Source organism: Lissotriton helveticus, chromosome 10 (genome assembly GCF_964261635.1).
Source record: "Lissotriton helveticus chromosome 10, aLisHel1.1, whole genome shotgun sequence".
Taxonomy (NCBI): Eukaryota; Metazoa; Chordata; class Amphibia; order Caudata; family Salamandridae; genus Lissotriton; species Lissotriton helveticus.
The window spans coordinates 989,771,568-989,793,269 of record NC_136071.1 but is presented as its reverse complement, the minus strand read 5'-3'; the positions used below and the strand labels follow the sequence as shown (position 1 = coordinate 989,793,269).

Sequence of the window (21,702 nt, the reverse complement as noted above, 5' to 3'; positions counted from 1 at the left end):
ATGTTATGTCTATGAAGGTGCGGAGATCAGACTTTACAACAATTCTGTGTTGAGTTATCCTTGAAGCTTCAGCACTCTCTGTACAGACATAGTTTACTAAGCAAAGCTGATATCAGAGCAATAACATATTATTCTCATGTAAATCACAACGCTCTTGTAGGTTGAAAGCTAAATCAACAAGTAAATGTCGTGTGCATAAGTAGCAAAAGGAAAAATGGCGTTTAAACATTTAATAAGCCCACACCAACTTAACACAATATATAGCTAAGCAGTAACTATATGACAATCTGAGTGGGGCCATTGCCCTTTCTTCACTTACCCTTATCTGTAGGGGTATCGAGCTTGGGGTCGGTCGGGCCGAACCCGTGGCAAACTTCTCAAGCTGTTTTGTTATGGGTTTTAAAGCAGTCGCCGAAGCTTGTTGCACAGTGCCTGGAACTGTTGACTGACTGCTGAACGGAGGCGTTCAGTGCGTCAACAATGTTATCCTGCAGGACAGTCTCTTGCTGTACATCATAGTGGAGGTCATCATCATTCTCATATCTGAGCCACTCATCCATGATGAAATATTTGTACAATATGCTTTAGTAAAGATGAGGTGAGAAATGGAGAAGTAAAAGGGGGGGCTACCCCACTTGCACACACTGACCAATGTTATGAGTAACTAATACAAGTAGGGGCCCCCTGAATCCGATGCAGGGCAGACCAGCAGGGGAGGAAATACCAAGAATCATGAAGAATAAGTCTTCCCTATGTTTTTTACTTAAAGGCTCAAATAGAGTTCAGAAATATTTTTTAAGTCAACACAACTTTGAGCTCACTGTCAATAAGTACCGCTTACTGTGACTCAGACACGAGATGAAAAAATATATCATTTTATTTTTGGTAGATATTTTTCACAAGGTATATAAAAACGTAATTATCAAGAATGTACACAAATAACAAAAATTCAATCACATGGACTTAAATAGAGCGCCCAAGTCTCCCATTCGTCTTCCATTCATCATCACAGACATTCTACTAGTCTCTCATCACACATTCGTACATTCATATTCATTTCATGCACTCCAACACACTTCAGTACACATTGTACACAGATACACTGAAGTTATCCTGCGGCGTCCTCTCAGCGACTTGCTGGGGAACAAAGATGGCAATAGCAGGACCGAACGTAACCACGCCAACGCGCGTTTCAGTGCTAGGCCCGATCTACGGCCGCACCTTCATCAGGGCATGTATACGATGGGAAACAAACATGGGCAATGAGACCTCAGAACGGTGGCCACTCTGTGATAAACAGAAAAAAGTAATTTTAAGAGTCACACATAGCTCATGATTTCTGACAACAGTTGTTTAGCGAAAGATCCATTCAATTACACAAAAACATTTAACAAAATTGCATAGAGTTCAGTTTCTTAATTTCAAAATTTGATAATGCATAATTCATAAATGTATGTGCGGTGAGCTCAAAGGTTGTGGACAAATTTATTTCAATATCAGGTAATATCAACAAAGGCCCGATAGGGCTCAAGAGCACAGGAATCCCTAGAGGTAAGATACCACATCCATTCATTCACATATCCATAGGGTCAGAGAGAAACACATATATATAGTAGTCAGAGAGAAAGAAAAATAATTATTTCTTCATCACTTTTCTTTAAAGAATTAACACAAATGAACCTAGCACAGCTGCTTTTTTCTAAAGGGTCACAAGGGCAGTTTTAGATTTCCAGGCGGAGATATCAAGCTGACTAGATATCCATGCTCACCACTGAACTTCCTCTACGCATTTACCTCATATAGGAGAGTCGCACGAGATTATCTAGCACACTTAGTAGTACGGAGTTGTAGGAAGAAGCGCTTCTTCTTAATGGGGGTACTCCTTTAAACAGATAGAATCATAAACAAACCCGAAAGAAATGAGGCTCTTCTGAAAACAAAAAGAGTGTTTATCTTCGCCTGGAGACTGCACTCACGAAGCAGTGTTTTGCATATATCATCTTATGCATACAAGTAAGTCTCACACCCGGGAATGCTTTACTATCTCCTTGAATCTTTTTTAGGGGTGATGCTAATATAAGCACTCTTTTTGTTTTCATTCTTGATAATTACGTTTTTATATACCTTGTGAAAAATATCTACTAAAAATAAAATGATATCTTTTTTCATCTCGTGTCTGAGTCACAGAAAGCGGTACTTATTGACAGTGAGCTCAAAGTTGTGTTGACTTAAAAAATATGTCTGGACTCTAATTGAGCCTTTAAGTAAAAAACATAGGGCAGACTTATTCTTCCTGATTCAATGTTATGAGTACCAAGCCCCCTCAGCAAAGCTGTGGTAAACCAGTATTGCAGCCTCACTCCAGGCGTAGGAGCCAAAGTAATTATAAGGAGCGTGTGCTCACCCCTGGACAATTTCTCTTCCAGCCGATCAGGCGTCACCAAAACCGCAGCTCTGTGAAGTTTTCCGACTTCGAATGAGCTTAACGTGCACAGCCCAATTGGGCTCCGCACGGCGGCCGCCTTAGGCTCAATTAATGGAGTTGGGACGTACAAGGGAAGCCTCGACACCCTGCGCAAGGAGCGTGCGACCGTAGAACGGCCAGAAGACATCGCTAACACGGTGAGGTACTCCGATAACAGATTTACCAAGCTCGCATGGGCCAAATACCTCACGTTGTGAAGCGCGTGTATTATCTGCGCAGCGCACTCTCATTAAAGGATAAACCTGTGAAAGCCTACACATGTAACATACGCAAAGAGGCAAAAGCACTCAATAACACAGCGCGCGAGCTCTGCATAAATCAAATTGACAATATAGTCGGAATAATCAACCATGTATAGATAAAGAGCACTTATCTCTGCTGTGAGCAGCAAAGAAAGAGGCTCGTGGGATGGTGCTGCTGGTTCTTTTAGGGGCTGACAGGGCATGATTGGTGCAAAAGCATCATGGGAAATGTAGTTTGGGTTTTGTATAAACGTTTTTCTTTGGCTGCTGTGTTGACAGTAAAAGAAAGAGAAAGCATAATGCGAAGCCTCCGGTCTTGTAATAGAATTGTGAGTCTCGCGTGGGAAAGATGCAAGAGTGGCCGAGATGGGTTGTGAAAGAGCAGGAAAGAGAGGGCAGTGCTGCGAGAAATAAACCTGCGATATCCTGAGAGGGGGGTGTCAATACGTATGACGAGTACAGTGAGCGATCAAGCGTAGGCTGATTTTCACCATGTTAAAGGTGGGCACCAGGAACGGTGTGTGTTTTCTAAATGGGACTCCACCCTTGCTTTCATGACCTCTCACTCTGCCAGTCAATCCGTGCATTACTCTGATATACGCTTGCTTGCTGTACACAATCACCATGGTGCCAAACTAATGTTCTAAACTTATCAGATCTACTTCCGGGTGCGACTGTTGCACGGGGAGGCGCCAAATCCTGCAACATCTTGTAGCGCATGGGTAAAACGCACAGGGAACACGTTACACAAACGCACGCACTGGCCACGTCATCAGTGACAGCAGCACGCTGCTCGACGTTGCTTTTACGTGGATCAGCGCTCTCAGTCTGGAAACAGCTTCAGATTCTCTAACATGGAGAGGAGGGGGAAGAGTCGAGAAAATGAGCACCAGCACCTTATCGGTGGTAGCATGTACGAGGAGGAGAACGAGAGGCTGACCGAGAGCCTGCGGCTGAAAGCGAAAGCACTTAAGACAGTAAGTGGCAGCCTGGAAACCTTGCTTTGGCGGTAGCCAATTGGTGTCTGTGCTTTCCGGAATCCATAATCCGACAGTGTCTTTCACTAGTTTGTTTCAATGGTGTGAGGATCATAGTAAATAATAAAACTTTTCGCCAAGAGTCCCGTGGAATTAGGGCATTTTATTTGTTCTCCGCAGAAATGACGATCGGGTTATAAGACCCACTGAGGAATGCTGCTATACGAACTTTGACCATGAGAGAGGCAGCGAAGTCAATCCACTTTTAACCTTATACCATCAGAAATGAAATTAAACATCCGGCAAAGACGCAACTTAATGGCACACTTGGTAAGGCAGCGAGGACGAATGCCCTACAAGGTCTTCCAGAAGGGAAAGAGTTAGTAGCCCATGTACTGGTTACAGGTAGCAAAGATAAATGTCATGTCACGACTTCCTTTGCGGACAACAGAGGATCAGCTATAATATGTAGTGGTTACATGGAGCCAGATTTGGTACTCTGTGGCGAGAGTCCAGAACAACTTGGTGACAGCAATATAGAGAGTAATTGATGATATCAAATGCTGCTGTACAATACTAATAGCATAGTAGCAGGCTGATGCTGGAGAAGGGGCATACTTGGTAGGACCGTTAATTTGGAGGGGAGAAGGAATGGGGGAGGGGCATCATGAATATCAAGGAGCAGACATTGTGGCTCAAGATCCCAACTTTTTTAAGTTGGGTGAACACAAAATGAAGAACCCTTTACCCAGTGCGTGGCTTAAAACACATAAGCTAAAAATCTGTGCTTAGCATAGTGTGCCGCCCAACTTGCTGTTTTTGTCATTGCATCCAGAAATATTACACAACAAGTAACATCATACTTACAACATGTCTGAACTATTGACTTCGCCAATGGTTGTTAGTTGCATAAGATAAATATGCAGCAACTATGGCTTGTATATAATATTGAAAAAGCTTCACTTACAGCCCTGGTGACACCACGACAATGTTGCTGCTCCTGAGTTTCAAAAAGAGAAGTGGCAATTTGCAGTGTGCGCAATTCAATAGGGCCCCCTCACTCGCAACAGCGTTCAGAGTCATGTGTTATAAAAAACAGACACATGGGAGATGTAAGAAGCAAGGATTCCCCCCCTACAACGCTCACCCGGCATGACGTCCTGCAGTAACTTCTCCGCTAGTGAGCAGTGTGAACAGCACACATCCATGTGCCTGCTTCACTGCAGCCGGGAAAACAGCGGACCGCTTGTGTCAGGGCACAAAACAGAGCTCGACAGAGACCCGTTTCAAGGCCCCCTTTAAAAAACTGCCGGTGCTCAGACCCTGTGAGACCTGGCCAACTTAAAGCTCTGCCTTTACCTGGATGCCTGGGATAGAAGCCCAGGCAGAAGGAATCCTAGTCCCCCACAAAGCCAGATGTAGAAGGTGGATTTGGCACAGCTACAAGCACTGACTTGGGATTGCTGTTGGAGGAAGGTGGGGGTCGGGCATACAGGGAGGAAAGAAGAAACATTCCAAGATTTCTAATTAAAAAGCTCAGTTAGGCACTCAAATAGATGTATGCACAATCCATTCTCCGACCCAATATCTGCAATGCACTGCCCCAGTATGTAAAACGGTATTGGCAAACCCAGGACATTGCTTTGGCTTCTGCCTTTCCCACTCCACTCTCTTCTATTAATAGCTTCCTGTGCATCGTGTGACAGAGCTTCTTTTGCCTGCCGAGTCCACCCACCTGGGACTGGAGTCAGGCAGCTACCCTTAGTCAAAAACACAAAAGGTAATGGGAGGAATACTTGCAATACAGCCAACCACTGGCAATCATTCAAGGTAGCATTTCAACCCATTGTTATTTTGCCCGCTATGGAACAATCCAGCCTGAACTGTGAAGCTAAGTTATGTCTGAACCAAAACCAAGCAACCCAATATTAGTTTTGACCTGATTGGGACTTCTCAATCCATTGCTGCTTGGTCAGTGATCAAGGGACCTGTATCTGGGCATACTCATAGTCACTTAGGGCGTTACATGAAACACATAAAAGGTGATGGTAGGAATGCTTGCAATAATTCTAAGCACTGGCAATCGCTCAGGGTAGCATTCCAACTCAGAGTCCTTTTGCCCACCATGGCATCTCGGGTTAGACCCAGCCATATGCAAATCGGTTTTGGTCATGCTCCAGTAATCAATCAAGTGGCTTGTAAAGCGCAACTAGTCACCTGTAAGGGTCTCAAGGCGCTGGCTAGTAAAACACTCTAGCCCAAATTGCAAGCCAGGTCCTCCCTGAACTGGAACACAAGCAACCGAAGTCTAGTTTCGTAATTATTGGGGCTCATCAGCCTTGTGTAGCTTGGTACCACTGGTGCAGGGAGCAAGGAACCCATGCCTGGGCATACTCTGGGCCACATAGGCGTTACATCAGACACACAAACAGTTATGGAAGGAATGCTTGCAGTAAGTCTAACCACAGGATAGCATTCAAAACCATCACCTTTTGTATGTTTGATGTAATGCCCCAAGTGGCTCATTGTATGTCCAGAGATAGGGCCTTTGCTCGCTGTGTTCTTGTGTCATCTAATCTGAACCATTCTAGAGTTCTAACTGTGGCATAAAGAGAATCCTAGCATAACTCAAGCCTTGAATAAAATAAGCATTATGCCATGACTGATGTACTCAGTTTTTTGTTGTTCTCGGAACCCTGGTGTCGGGGGGAGGGTGGGGTCACTTATGTGAGCCATGCTATATTCTGAGTTGTTAAATAGTCACAACTGTGGCACACTCATAGCCATTTTAGGTTTTACCTACCTGCCAGCAAAAGATGCCTGCTTGCGAATAACCTATTGTAGAATTATCATGACTTTACAGTGGGCTTACTATCCGCCCATTGCGTACCATTGGTTGGCTTTATTGTCACACACTCATTAGCTTGCTTATTATTCATTGGCTTACCTTGTCTTTCCGTCCTCTTGTGTGTTGCCTTCCCATGGAGCATATCCCTTGTACCATCCTTTTGATTGGCTGACATGTGCCGTTCCACTACTCCCTTTTAGGCAGCTACATTTTTTTGTTAAACACTTCATGGGAATGCATGTGTTTCCAGCTTTCTCCCTCGTGTCTTTCTACCCCTCCTCTACGTTCTCTCCCTTGTGTGCTTCTCCCTGTAGCCCGTTGTTCTGCTCTCTCTCGTATGCTTCTCCTCCTGGGTTGCTCTATCCACCCATTGTTGCTCCCTCTCCCCCCCCCCCCTGATTATTGTAAAAAAATAATATGCCCCCTCCAACCTAGCAGTTCCATATTGTATGAGTGGTGACACATTCATGCGCATACAGCGCAATGCATGTGCATACTTTTTTTAACTTTTTTTTAAACTTTTTGCCAATGGTTGCATTCATAGAATCAGAAACAAGTCCCAAAATACAGTGACATACTTTACATAGTAACAAGATACGTGGTAAAAATGTATGGTTACAGGACATACACGTTCATTTACAGTGAGAACAAAGGGCAGTAACATTATGCAGAAGTCATTAGAAACACAACATTTTAGTGGGTAGAGGTGAGGGGTGGAAGCAACGCAGTCTCACATGGTAGGATGATTGTCACGAGATGGGTCTTAATACACTTCAGGAATTTTACGAAGGATGGTGAAAATCTAAGGTGCAGGGGTAAGTAATTCCATAGCCTTGCCAGGTATGCATTACTTATATTGCTGGTGCTTCTGGACACAAATTTATGGGCAGTGTGGCCAGGTTTACTCAAGTGGGGTACTTTTAGTCACACAGCTTATCCATATAAGTGAATGCTGGTAGGGAGATGGAACCCCCCGTAGTTCTATCAGGGTAGGGGCCATTTATTTTGGTTTGTCATTAGCATTTCCACTGTGAAGAATGTCTGTGATTCGTGCCAGTGAAGATTGTAAAAGTCCAGTAAGTAGGCTTAGCCCTTATTGATGTGTGACAACATTTGGGCCTGGACTGTTCACTGAAATCGCATATGAGCTAGGAATTTTTTGATTTTATGCACATTGAGTAAGTTGGATACCTACACTAACTCAGTGCCTTGGAGAACTGTGAAGGGAGCTCCGGGATAATGTGTATCATTTTATGTTTTACAATTGTGTTACGGCTGGGGGAAAAAAGTACATAGTGAAAGACGTTTCCTTTTCAACCAGTTTGTTTCTAATGGGATGACAGTTTTGTTTGGTGGTTTTAGCCTCTGTCACCAGCTGACCACTTTCCATGGGCATCTCAAAAGCGACTTGCCATCTGAAATACAAATGGGCTAGGACGTGTTTCCTTAATTTTCAGTGCTCTACAACACTCTTTCAATCCTGCCACCGATGGCCTTGAAATAGGTTTACATTATGTTAGGAAGATCACAAAAGACTCGCTTGTTCTATTAAAGCCATGGACCTTGGACCATTGAATTATTTCTTACTTTTGCTGACTTTTCATTTTCACTTAAACTACACTCATTGCTCCCCTCTGTATGTCTATTGGAATATGTGTAAAGGAGAAGATCATGAATATGAAGTGGATGAAACCAAATAATTTTAGTGACTAGGGCAATAGAAAACTCGCTGGTTCATTTAAAAACAAAAAACAAGGTTGTTTGTGTGTGTTTTGTATAGAAAAAATATTCAAGTGCTATGAACAAGAGACAATACCACGGAGGGATACCAAAAAAATCAATTATTGAAGATCATTTGAAGATTTGGTTGGTTGATTTGTGTTCAGTTTGATTCTTGTTTTCATACATTGCATACTAGAGAATTATTCACACTTAGGACTCAAGATAATCTTGCATTAACGTTTCTCTCTTAATGGTTTAGAGCAGGCTATCTTTCTTGAAAATGTTCGCATGTTTCATGCAGTTCTTAATATTTTAATAATTTACTCATTAGGTAGGTATAATGTAAAATGGATATGAAGCATAAGTTCAGATTCTAGCCACTACAATGTACCCAACAACATGTTCAACTTTTTGAGCCGTTTTCACTGTGCACTTTCACCAAAAACAACTTCCTCTGAGATTTGCTGAGTTTGGCACACTTTGAAAAAAATACATTCACTAATTCCACAAAGCTTCAAAAAGACCAATCATTGACTCACATTTCATAAGGCCATTATTGTGATGTACAGTGTAGTGACACAAGCCTAAGTCTTAGCCTTATTCAATACGTAAGTCATTTTCCTCCTTGTTGGCCCACATGTGTCTCCTGGAAAAATAGAAAAATGTTCACCACCTTTCCAGTTGATTGGCAGCTAAAGGTGACTTGTTATAAACCCTGAAATGAGCAACTATTCTTTCTTTCACCATTTCATATCAAATTGGCAATCCCTTTCGTTACAGCTGCATCCAGCTTGACACAGTCTTGCCTCTGGCATCTTCCTGCTTTGCTACACTTGCTGAAAACATGACCTTAAATTAACTATCTGCTCACAAAAACCATGGTCTCCTCACAATTGACCCCATTTGTATTTACCCCGCAGCACAAGACAAACCTACTATCCTGGGTGATCTCTGGTAACTAATGTATTACGCTATGGCATCACTGGTAGTACTACTATATCTCATCTTATAATGGTGAGAGTGAGAGCGACACACACACTGAGACTGTGTCTCTCCTCTCACCTAGAACCTTGTGCACCTGTAAGATTTGACTTTAGAAACCTGCAGTGCTCAGTGGGCCACACTGCTTTGCAATGTTATAAAAGATCTCTGCCTGGTCATCCAAAATGTTCAACTGCATCAAATTGGGCCTTGTCCTTGGAGAAGACACAATTGTACCAATTGGTGAGGGCAAACTAGTAAAAAAAAGTCCAAAGAATCTTGGCTACATAGAATAATGCCAGAATTTGAGCCCCTCCTCTCAAATTGTTTCTTTAGTTTGCATCCTTTATGTATCAGCTAAGGCTTTTTGCCAGTTTACTTTTATTTGCACTGAGTGTACTTTTTGTCACTGGACTGTGCTATGCTCCACTGAGTGTCAAGGAGACTGAACCATATGTACGAGTTGTTAAAGTTTTATTTCAGTTTGGTATGGATAAGCTAATCTAAATGCTGCAGTACTTTAGAAGTATGTTTATGTATTTTTTGCAGAGCATAGATGGAATTTTATTGATCAAATAGTTATTTAGATTCTCAAAACACATCAATTTCAATGCAACGTTAGGAGTGTGATCCACCTGAAATATGAACCCACAGGGTTTAATTATTCTGTGTCGTGTAACTTATCCACCACCCTCCACACTTTCACGTGTTTTGCAGGTTTCTTGCTCTGGACTGAAAGGACTTCCTGCAGCAACCCTTTAACTCTTAACCTAGATTTCTTTCAATTCTCAAAACACTTCTTTGCAGCAACCTAGACCAGACTTTATCAACATAATGCAGATTTCTCTTGCTAGTGGTGAAAGGGTGTAGATTTTATTAAAATGGTGAGTATTATGCTTCTAATCCTACTGGAGGTTTGAAAGTAACTGATTTTACACAAAAAAGGACATGCATGTGTATAGCCTCTCTGAGTGGAGGAAAACTACAATTGAAACAAGTGTAAAAAGTCCTCAGATATGGACTCTACCCTGTCCTTAAGTGTTTTGACTGGAGCATGCAGGTCCTCTATTCTCATCAAAAGCAATTTACAAGTTACAGTGTAGGAAAGAAAGTACTACCATCAGTAATGCTTTTCTCAGCTGTAAATCTACAGGTCCACGATCCGCTCTGTGGTCAAGTTGTTCAAGGATTTGACATTGTAACTTAAATAGAGAGACTGAGCTCATTATTCTTGTTGTACTGTGAAAACAAAGGAATTTTTTTCACAAGCGCAAGTAGTAAAAAGATAAAGCTGGAGTAGTATATGTCCGTTTGGTTTTAGTGAATGGAGTACTTTCTTTACTATTGGCTATGCACATCCACATTTTATGGTAAGACTAGAGAATATTCTCTTTTTTTTTTTAGTCCCTTTTTTTTCTAACTTAATGAAACCGTTCTAGATATTGCTTGCGAAACCTTTGGGGTATAGTAATGTTAACGCAGTTTGAATTGATAAAATTGTGAAAGTCTTACACCATTTTGAAGGAGCCTGGCATCTTTTGAAACAATTTGCTAATTTTCTGGAAGAAGTTTCAACGTTCTAGTATCTGGAAGATCTGTATCTTATGGGAATGACAAATCTAGGTCCTTTTGTTTGGAAACTAACTCACTGTCTTCTGGTGGGAAACTGCGACCGACTTTCTTGGAAATAGTGACTATCCTATTTTTGACAACTATGACACATTTAAAACATGAACACTTCTAGGGCTGAGTATACTCTATCAGTGGATGGTAAGCTTATTCACTATTAAGACATTTGGTTAATTAATCTCCGAGTAGCTGTCTTTGGGCTGAAGTGCGTGCCTCACATAACCAGATCTTAGTTTTGTAAAATAGTGGAAGTGGCATTCCCCAGTAAAAGAAATTGTGCATTGTGTTAGGCAATTTAGTCATCTTTACCTCTTCAATCAGATTACAGATCTTACTAAGGGAACATATGACTTTGATTAGTTTGTCTTGGCAGTAGTCTTTTTAGGGTTCTTGCCAAATTTAGCCCCACAAAAATTAGATTACTGGTTAGTGTGGCAGCTTTATTATTAGGATTGACAGGTGAGGATAGTGTCTTCATTGTATTTCTTACCTGTTTATCTAAAGGAGACCATATGTGCCTCCTCACATAAACAGAAGCATTTCCGTTAAGGACCCGTTCTCTAGAGTTTGGATGTTAAATTAATGGAGGCTCAAAATTGGTTTATGAAGTTTACTGTGGCAGTTCTAGAAGCTGGTGTTTTTCTCTTGGGAAGATGAAACCATGAAGGGCTGTTTCATCTTTTGAATCTTAGAGAGTAGTAGCAGTCTTTATTCCAGCAACAGAATATTTGTCTGTACCAATACCATCTTCAGCGAGACTTGGTCTCTTTATTATCTATTTATCTACCAAATAGTGAAGGGGTTGTTTTGATTCCAACAACTCCCCTCATTCTGTAGTGGTTCGACGCCTATACCAGGTTCAAGAAATCAGAATGGACGAATTGTCTGTTGCACTGAATTTATCTGAGTTCCTGTGTTTCTTTAGCCATATTTCTTATACTATAACACTTCTTTCTGCACCAGGGAAGCCACTGTATTATTAAGAGCAGAGTGTAGCTGTCCTCGTTGAATGCTTCATGTAAAATATGGGTGCTAGCAGGTGGTAGGAACACAGTTGCTTCAGAATGTTCGTTTGCTAATTTTAATCTGTTTTGATAAAGTTATTGAACTTTTTTTGTATAGGAAAATGGAGAGGATGGGCCCGAAGTAATCATCATTCAATCAATGTGTTAGAAATATCTTAAGAGGCCCGTTGTGAAATGGCATTCGTGACACTATGGCTCTAAAGTAGAGACCTACCTGGCAGCAGAAAGGAGAAGAAGTGCAAGCCAATATCTGAAGTTGTTATCCAGAGGGAGAACTGCGCATGCAAATCTACCCATGAGTAGGCGTAATGGAGATACCTTACAGATGCTGCTACCAGATCGCCAGATTGCTCAAAAAATGAGAGAGATGCAAAAGAGGAGGAAGTAAGGCGGCACAATGTAGGACTGTTTCATCTCCTAAAGACAATAATGCAGAAATAAAAGGTGCACCATAATGAACATAACTGGTCATTAAATAACATACCTGTTCAAATAAGGGGGAAACAAACTGTAATCCGTACTTAACTGTCTGAAAGCAGCAAGATAAAGAGGATTGCTAGCATTAGTCGAGGCACTTAAGAACATGGGTGAGTTCTGATTGTGGATTTGTTTTAGTTGTTTCATGTTAGTTTTCGTTTCCTTGTGTTTCTAGGAAACACCTTAATTAATTTAATGTAAAATGAGTCACTGTTACATTTTTAACAACACTGAAAGCTCAATGGGAGCCTCCAGCCATGCCACCTAAACTGTTCCCCTTAAAACCAAATGGTTTTCTGTCTTGTGACGTCGTGTGTTCGGTAGACTAGCTCTCATAATCCAGGCTGGGGCAGCATGGTAAAGAGCAACTGAAAGTACTTTGCAGTTTTCCAAACTTTCCATGTCTGTAGAGTTTCACTAAAGTTATTGTTTTGTTAGGCACTAAAGGAGAACGACTTTGGGTTGGTTGTATGGCCCTCTTCCAAACAAAGTAGGAGAGCTACAGGATATGGTTTATTGCATGGTGGGACCAAAGTAGAAACATTGTTTAAACATACCGCCGTAAGACCCCAGGATATTTGTAGCCCATTGTGTAATTATCTGATACCTCAAAACATGAAAAAGTAAGGAATTTTGAACCACTGCTTGCAAGTTTGATACTCCAAAATGGATGGATGTTAGTGCCTGCTAAAATTATCCAGAAGTCATTAATCATGTCCCTATATATTGTAAGCTTTAGGTGCGGGAACGTATTATGCCATTTCAAGGACCTAAGTAATACTGTATGTACACATTGCACTACCCCCTTTGATAATGTGCTACAGATGTATATTTATCACCATATGCCAAGCAGCATTTTTTGCTTGTTGATGAGCACATTGATAATATAACGATATACAAAAAGCTGGCAAGACTCCCAAATGCTTCTGTTTCATTGGCATTTATTGAAAAGTCTATTCGCAAGCTTATCTCTTTTGCAACTGTAAACCTAGTAGCAAGGGATCATTGCCTCAACCCATGTACCTTTTTGATTTGATCAGTGTAACTTAGTATCTCGTGGAGTGCAAAAATTAATTTATCTACTCAATCTTAATTACTGTTGAAGTAAGACTTCATGAGCGGAGTGTAAGATTGGGACAGGAATATGAAGCACACTGGGACAGTGGTTGCATGTCTGGGACAGGGGAGAGTTGATGTTAAAATCCATATTGCACATGTGCTATTAATTAACCATCCCGCTCAACATACACCCTTACTTTGAGTTAGCAGCCATATGTTTGGGTTTAAAGTTGTGACCTCCCACAACTGAGAACTATAATGCTTAATAAGACGTGCTTCAAAATCTCCTTCATATTTTATTTGTTAAACTGCCCTCTATGCGCAATTCTGTTATCCGACACTTCATATGAAAGTGGCACTTAAATGATCTGAAACTAAAATTGTAATATCTATTTTTTTTTTTACAGATTTCTATTGACATGGGAACAGAAGTTAAAAATCAAAATAAAATGTTGTCTGAAATGGTAAGGCACTTGTTTTCAATGCAGCGTTCTAAAGAAGCATGCCGGCACTCCACCCAATAGAGAACTATATTGAACATAGAAACGCGGCGCAACCAGCTTCTCTTTTTTTAGAACTAGAGTGTATCCAAATACTTGGTTTAACAATATTTAAGTTACAAAGGCCGGTCATTCATATCAGATGATAGTTTGAATGATGATGAAAACATTATTTAGAAACATATTAAGCTTTCTCTACTGACAACTGTATTCAAGGTTGTGTCTTAACTAGGCGATTGTATCAAATGTGATGCAAACATGACTGGCATTTTCTCGTGGGTCTAAGTAGAGAACTTATCCTTTTGGTTGATACTGATTATGACTCATTTGAACCTCAAAAGTGGCGTGACAGTCTTTTTTAGGTCTCGACCTAAAACATTGCTTTAGCAATGCTTGTTTGTCGAGATTTCTAGGAAGTGGACCAAAAAATCTGCCAAAACGAAGGGCACATTGAGGCCCGAAATGCATTGGATTTTTTAGATGAAAAATAAATGACTGCTTGTGAAGGACTTCTTGCTTCAATCGCATTCTTCTTAGAGGCCTGGATGGGCACAGTATGAATGTAAGAAAGTTGACAATTGGCACCTGAGCCCGAGTTGTGGATTGAAGACTACAAAATAATGAATTCAAGTTCAAAATAATGAGTAAAGAAATCGTTGAAAAACTTAAAAGAATTGATAAAGAAGTGTGAATTTTTGTGCACGCTAAAAAGCGGCACAGAGCTGTGCATTTGGCATAGGGGCTGTATAGTCCCTCTCCTTATGTTTCTTAACGAGTGGCAGCAGGGCAAGCCTCAAAATTCCGATCTGCACGCAATCATGCCGAAGGAGGATAAATTTGATGAAAGAATAAGATGGGTTTAAAATTGGTGTGCATCCCTTCACAACACAGAAAAAACGGCGGATTAGCCACAGTTCATTTGATCTATGCGCGTGCACAAACCAGCCACGTCACAACCCACCATTTGTCTGTGCCTCGCATCAGACTTCAAAGGCTGCCGCTCCCCCCCCCATCAGCATTTGCCTGTGCCTCGCATCAGACTTCAGAGGCTGCCGCTCCCCCGCTTTTCCCATCAGATGTTCTTACGTGCTACATCTCTTTCCTTCACACTCTGTCACATCCTTAGCTGAGCTTCACCTCACCCCTTCCTCTGCCCTGTCCTTCCCCACCCACCTCCTCTGTCCACCCTGCCCACTTCCCTCCCTAAAATGTCTTCCTAGCTCCCTGTTTCCTCTCTCGCTTCCTTGTTTAATATTGCCCTCCCACACAATAGCAGCATTTCCCTGGTTGCTTTCCACCGTTGCTGCTTTCGCCCGGCCACCACCCTCCTACATAAACACAGCGTTTCACTTATTAGATAGGCCCCGACACAAATGCTGTGTTGTGAGACGCTGAACTCTCAGCACACACGGAGTGAGCCTGTTTGTCAACAGTTCTGCCGTGAATTTTGCCTCCGTTTCTGTCCACTTCCTTTCTTCCGTTTTCTGCTTACTGCCTCCGAGCTCCAAAACTGTAGCATGGCGTCCTCATACTAGTTCCGAGCTGCCTCTCTGCAAGCCCGCAGATGCTTTTTGTTGGGGAAGCCCTACCTTGCCCAGAACAATAGCCAGGTAACTAAAACTTCTAAAAAGGCCAAGTTAAGCAGGTCCGATACGCAAGTACAGAAAGTCGGTGTTCAATTCATTTCACACAAAAATGCAAGCTATGTGCAGTGCGTTCTTTAACCCAGCTGACATTCTCAAATCACAGCCCCCTCTCTCACGATGGCGCTCGGGGGGGGGGGGGGCGGGCTGCTAAGTAAGTCTGCTGTAATAGAAGCAAACTGCCCCACTGCAACTAAATACTCCACAGAAGCAGACCAATGTCAAATGCGCACATCCTGGTAGTTGCATTTTGATGGAAACACTCCACCCTCCGACTCCAACTCCGACTCCGCCCTCCGACTCCATCTCCACCCTCCGACTCCATCTCCGCCCTCCGACTCCATCTCCGCCCTCCGACTCCATCTCCGCCCTCCGACTCCATCTCCGCCCTCCGACTCCATCTCCGCCCTCCGACTCCATCTCCGCCCTCCGACTCCATCTCCGCCCTCCGACTCCATCTCCGCCCTCCGACTCCATCTCCGCCCTCCGACTCCATCTCCGCCCTCCGACTCCATCTCCGCCCTCCGACTCCATCTCCGGACTCCGCACTCCAACTCCGCCCTCCGACTCCAACTCCGCCCTCCGACTCCAACTCCGCCCTCCGACTCCGGACTCCAACTCCGACTCCGCCCTCTGACTCCATCTCCACCCTCAATCACTCGGGGACACCACCACATCACTCGGGGACACCACCAACGAGCATTGCCATAGCCAATAGGACTCGCATTAGGAAAGTGTAAGCTATTGGCTTTGTGAATAACGATTCTATTAATTTATATATTTTCAAAGCCAACACATATTAAAAAAATGTGTCATTTACAATACCAATAGCTCACACTTTACTAATGCGAGACCTATTGCATTGCAAATGCTTGTTAAAAATGTTGAAATGATAACTGAGCAGACTGTGAAATATTTGCTTGTATATGATGACCTATTAATTTAATTTTGATGCATGGGTGTATATATAGGAGCCACAGTCAAGGGTCGAAATGTTTACTGATGGGGCAGTTATTAGTTTGCGGAGATGCCACAACATTTGAAAATTTGGTTTTGCTATAAGCTGGGGTGTACCATGTGCACCATCCTGCCTCTTTGAGAGCCCTGTGTAGCCAGACCTAGTTTTAGATCAAATCAAAATAAGCTTTTATTCAATTTCAATTATTAAATCATAAAAGCATAGTACATAAAAAATATGCATCATATCTTGTGTGCATTAGCAAATCATTCAAAATAACATACATATTGGTTAAAAAGCTGCAACATTATATCATACGCATCGAGTAGCACACAAAAGTGTATACATCCCAGTAAAAAATATTGAAGCGTTACATTGTTTTTCTGCTTCTAACCACCCCTTTCATGTATTTGGTTAACCAATCAAAAATGTCATCATCTAAAAGTTGCAATTTAAAAAAGGCGGGCGGCATTGTCTCAAACCTAACTCTTTTAAAATAGGTAAGATCACCCTTTCTGTAATAATATATCAACTTTACAGAAAAACATAATGTGAATGGTGGACTGGGTGGATGTGTCATCGCATGGGCAGGGGCCTAAAGAACGTGACAATCATTCATGTTTGGGAATGTGATCATTCTAGAAAAGTTGCCTAGACTCAAGCGGGTCAATAACGTTTTGTCATAACTCCCCATCACATTTAGTAGATATGGTTGTGTCCCCGATTGTATCAGTAACATTTCATTCTCTCTAACAGATGGTTTAATAATGTTATGGGAAAGTCTGCTAGTCTCCAAGAAGTTCATACAAGCAGTCTTTAAAACTTTCCTTGGGATTGTAGTGATGCTAAACGGGTTGGAAAAATATTCTGGACACCCCAGCTCAGTCACAAAGTTTTTAACGTAGTTGAGCCATGGGATGCGGGACACCCACTGCAGTTTAAAACAATTGTTAACACATCACGATTGAGGCAGGTGGTCGTACTCACCCATATCTTGTGCCAAAATAAAACCAGCTCTATTTTAATTAAGTCAGATAGGTATGGCATTCCCAATTCCGCATGGCAAATATATGTGGCCGTGCTACTCGAACTGCTAATAGGTATCTTAAAAACTCATTCTCAACTAACTGCAGCGGCTCTACATTTGCAGGGCCCCAAATTCCGGCTCCGTACCTGGCTGTTGTAATACATTTAACGTTGTCAATTTTTAACAGTTCGCCAATAGGCTGCTTTTCTAGTTTTCTTGCAAAGTTCACCAGTGCTCCCATGGCTGTAGCAAATGACAATTTTCTCGACGTAATGGCATTTACCCACAAGCCCCTTTTTTCAAAGACAATTCCCAGATATGAAAAATAACTGGCGTAATCAAGTTTTTTGTTGTTCATAAACATATATCCCGGCACTTTGCACTAGATTTACAACATGTTATAACAATTGTTTTGGTGATGTTTACGTTAAGATCTAAGCTAGACATATAGGTTACAAAGCTCAATACAGCTCTTTGCAGTCCTATTTGTGAGCGGGATAATAAAACTGCATACAGTAATGCTCCAATTGGGCAATTGCCAATGCAAGGTAAGTCCTGACATTCCCTGGACAGTGTTGCGCCTAGACCGTTTATGTACAGCTTTTAAAGGAAGGGAGCTAACACACACCCCTGCTTTACCCACTTCCTGACGGAATTTAAAACTACACTCGCCTGCACTTCCATAGCCGACACTCGCCTGTGCATCTTGGTACAAGTATCTTAAAAAGTTAATAAGTTGCGTTTCCACAACCAGGGATTGTAAGATGCTCCAAAGTTTGTGGTGACTAACCCAATCAAAAGCCAAGCTCAGGGCGACAAAACACAAAAGATTTCCTGATTTGGCTTGTATGTATTTTCCCCAAATCAAGTTTAGATTTAGGCCTTGTTCCACAGTACCTAGTCCTTGACGGAATCCATACTGCAATTCAGTAATTACACCCGTATCCTCGGCCCACGTCTGCAATCTGTATAAAATAATTTGCCCAATCACTTCCACAAATTAATCCAGAAGTGAAATTGGTCTATAGCAAGCCGGGTCGTTACGGTCTCCTTTTTTAAAGATAGGAACAAGTATAGATTCTGCCCAAGTTGGGATAAATCCTTGCTTACAGCAAACCTTTAAAACCGACGTTAGCAGTGGGCCCCAGATGAGAGGATTGGATTGGATTTGTATAGGTCCACTGGTATACTGTCAGGGCCAGGGGCTTTGCCTCCCATGCTTGTATCAAAAGCAAGTATAACTTCCTCCACAGTAAAATTGATATCGATGGGAAGATAATTCACAGGCTGGACTCAAGTCATGACGATGATTTTCATTAACACTATCATTATATACCTTAGGAAAGTGAGTCACCGATTGGTCCTCACCGATGCTTATCTCAATAGTGGGTTTATTTTTAGGAGCCAGGAACAGGGCATTCACGGCCTTCCAGAAACCTTTTTGTATCTTTTAATTCGGACGCTAATTGGAGGGCCCGCAATGCTTCAGTTCTTATAGCCTCCTTGCGGTCTCTTAGCAAAATTTTATACGCCGTTCTTGCCATTTTAATTTCAGCCTGGTCTCTAACTGACTTACGTTGGGCACGTTTTAAGACTGCATGGGCTTTGGTGCAGTTGGCATCAAATCAGCTTGTCATGATGATGGGGGGGGGGGGGGGGGCTTTTTATGTTCTGCTCAGAAGTTCTTCATTGCCAGTGATATTTTATGAAAAGAGTTAAAAATATCAGTTGTATCATCGAGGTAGACTGCAAAATAGGATTCACAGCACGTTAAAAGTGTCTTGGATCCACTCCTGACCATTTAATTGTGTATCCATTAAATCTATTCACAGCAAGTAAAACTCTTCCAGCAAAAGGAAACTTAATAAATTGCATGTATAGTTTTCTGTTTTAATTCAGTTTGTTCAGACGAGGTTAAATAAGGCAGCGTTTGAGCAAAAATAATCCTACTGTCTTTAAATAATGCTTACTGTCCTAGTTCCTGTTTTTGATCTAATCCTAATCTAATGCTTGTTCATATATATCCTTTTTAATAGGATTCGGACTTTGACAGTACAGGTGGCTTGCTGGGTGCAACAATGGGGAGGCTCAAAATACTATCCAGAGGAAGCCAATCAAAGCTGCTGTGCTATATGTTGCTGTTTGTGTTGTTTGTCTTTTTTATAATTTACTGGATTATTAAATTAAGGTGATGAAAGTATGAGATCTTTGTTTTTGTTGCTATTTTGATACGTTTAACATCTTTAAACATAATTTCATAACATTTAAATTGTAAAAATATATGTTTAAAATTGAATTTTAACGTATTACAGAAGCATCTTTCACATAACCGGGCTAACACTCGTCGATTTTGCAGAATTTTTGGAGTGTTAAAAATAATGGTGTGCTGCTAACCTCAACAAAACCACTAATTTTAGATCTACATTCCATCGTCTGTGATTTTTATGATATAAAAGTTGCACTATATAATATATTTGAATGTTCTTAATTTTTAAAGTCTTGGTCCCTCTGTTAAAGGTTGGTACTTATGATTCGCTAGGTACTCTGCGTTCTGCAGCATGTGACTTTGACCCATGTATCCATTTCAAGAAGTCTAAGTTTTCATATATTGACCCATAAACAGTAGTTTGGTATCAAATATTTTCTCCTGATCTTTTAAAGTTTTAAAAATATATATTTTATGACCAGGAAAGTCTACATCTCATTTATTTGAAGACAGTCCCACATGCACCAACAGATTACCCTCCTGTTTCAGAGTCCCTATTTCATGGATACATAGGTTTAGATGGAAAGGGCTACACATTTTTTTCCTGATAAGTGGTGTGCACGGATTTTATACGTACATTTCTTGAAAATCAGGCTGATGTATAGCTTTAGAAGAGGCGTACTACCTGGATATCGAGTTTTTAATAATTTAGTACACATATATTGTAGCCAGAATATTGACTACAGAAACACAGTGAAGAAAAGTATATATCGCTCCACATACCTGGACCAATCATTGTAGGAGAGTAGGGTCTGCTTTCCTATGGTCACCCCATTTTTTGCATTTTGCTTTACTGGTTTTCGACTTTAATGTGGCTGTGGGCCTGCTAACCAGACCCACAGCCCAGCTGTTCTCTCTCTAAATTCATACCATGTACTTTAGGTACATAACCAATTGGGAAATGGGTCACCTTTGTGAGCTCCTGTATAGCGTACCATAGGTACACAGGGCATAGGTGTATCCAAGGCCTACCAGGGGCTGCAGCATATCTTATGCCACCCCTGGCAGGCCATCCAAATTGACACAACTGGCTGATCACTCAGCTGGGGCAAGGTCGTGTAATCACCCCTTGCTTAGGTATAGTATTCCCATACCTACCATTATATATTAGACCCATAGATACCTATAAGTCACTCCTATGGCAGGCCTTAACAATCCTGAAGGCAGAGTGCTTGATTTTATGTGAGATGAGGATCTAGCATGAACTGAGCCTGTCTGCAGCTTTCGGAACCATGTCCTTATAGCTGTTCTATGATATAGCCATACCATATACGCTTAAGTGCATTATAATCCTCGCGGTTATTGCTAACTTTGGTTTGGCTTTATCGAAACATGTCGTGTAAGGCATCCTACGCTTTGGAATACTACCCCCCTCGCCAGTTCTGGCGACTGGGTTAGCATTCCACCCTTCTAGAGGGAGAAGACATGTTGTTCCTGTTAATCCCGGTTAAAGTTAACCAGAGCCTCAGCATCACAAAATGGATGCTGCTGCTACAGACACAAGTCTGACCTCCTGCTGCTGGAGTCCTTCCAGCAAGGGAGGCTTGGACAATAGATTTCCTGCCTTGGGAGGTGCTAGCCCCACCCCAGACAGGCCTTAGTGTATTGGGGCAGGGAGGGCTGAATGAAATGAAACACTGCCTGGGGCACACAATGTGCTCCATGCATAGTCCGGTTGAAACCAGTTGCTGGGGCACTCCAGCCACAGCTCTGGCGCCAAACTGGACAAAGGGAAAGGAGTGTAACCACCCCCTTCCCTGGTCCCACCCATAGGAAGGACCTAGCAGGTAATCCAGCCCCTTTAATTACCTCGCGGTTTGTTTGTTTGGCAGCAGCTTCTCGGCGGCAGCAGAATTGACTCCC

At 41.9% G+C, this 21,702-nt stretch overlaps 1 protein-coding gene across 1 annotated transcript; it reads left to right on the top strand.

The window, feature by feature from the left end:
- Window positions 1-3,470: 3,470 nt before the first annotated feature.
- On the top strand, window positions 3,471-19,776 carry BET1 (Bet1 golgi vesicular membrane trafficking protein). Its single transcript, XM_078663659.1, has 3 exons — window positions 3,471-3,704; window positions 13,853-13,909; window positions 19,610-19,776. The coding sequence occupies exons 1-3, from the start codon at window positions 3,582-3,584 to the stop codon at window positions 19,763-19,765; spliced, it is 336 nt and encodes a 111-aa protein (XP_078519785.1). The 5' UTR covers window positions 3,471-3,581; the 3' UTR covers window positions 19,766-19,776.
- Window positions 19,777-21,702: the final 1,926 nt, after the last annotated feature.

Bases quoted from the DNA above. Each gene is read 5' to 3' on its own strand.
- BET1 (XM_078663659.1), top strand. From the start codon at position 3,582: ATGGAGAGGAGGGGGAAGAGTCGAGAAAATGAGCACCAGCACCTTATC. The intron at 3,705-13,852 runs GTAAGTGGCAGC...TTTTTTTTACAG, and splicing joins AAGCGAAAGCACTTAAGACA to ATTTCTATTGACATGGGAAC. The intron at 13,910-19,609 runs GTAAGGCACTTG...CCTTTTTAATAG, and splicing joins ATAAAATGTTGTCTGAAATG to GATTCGGACTTTGACAGTAC.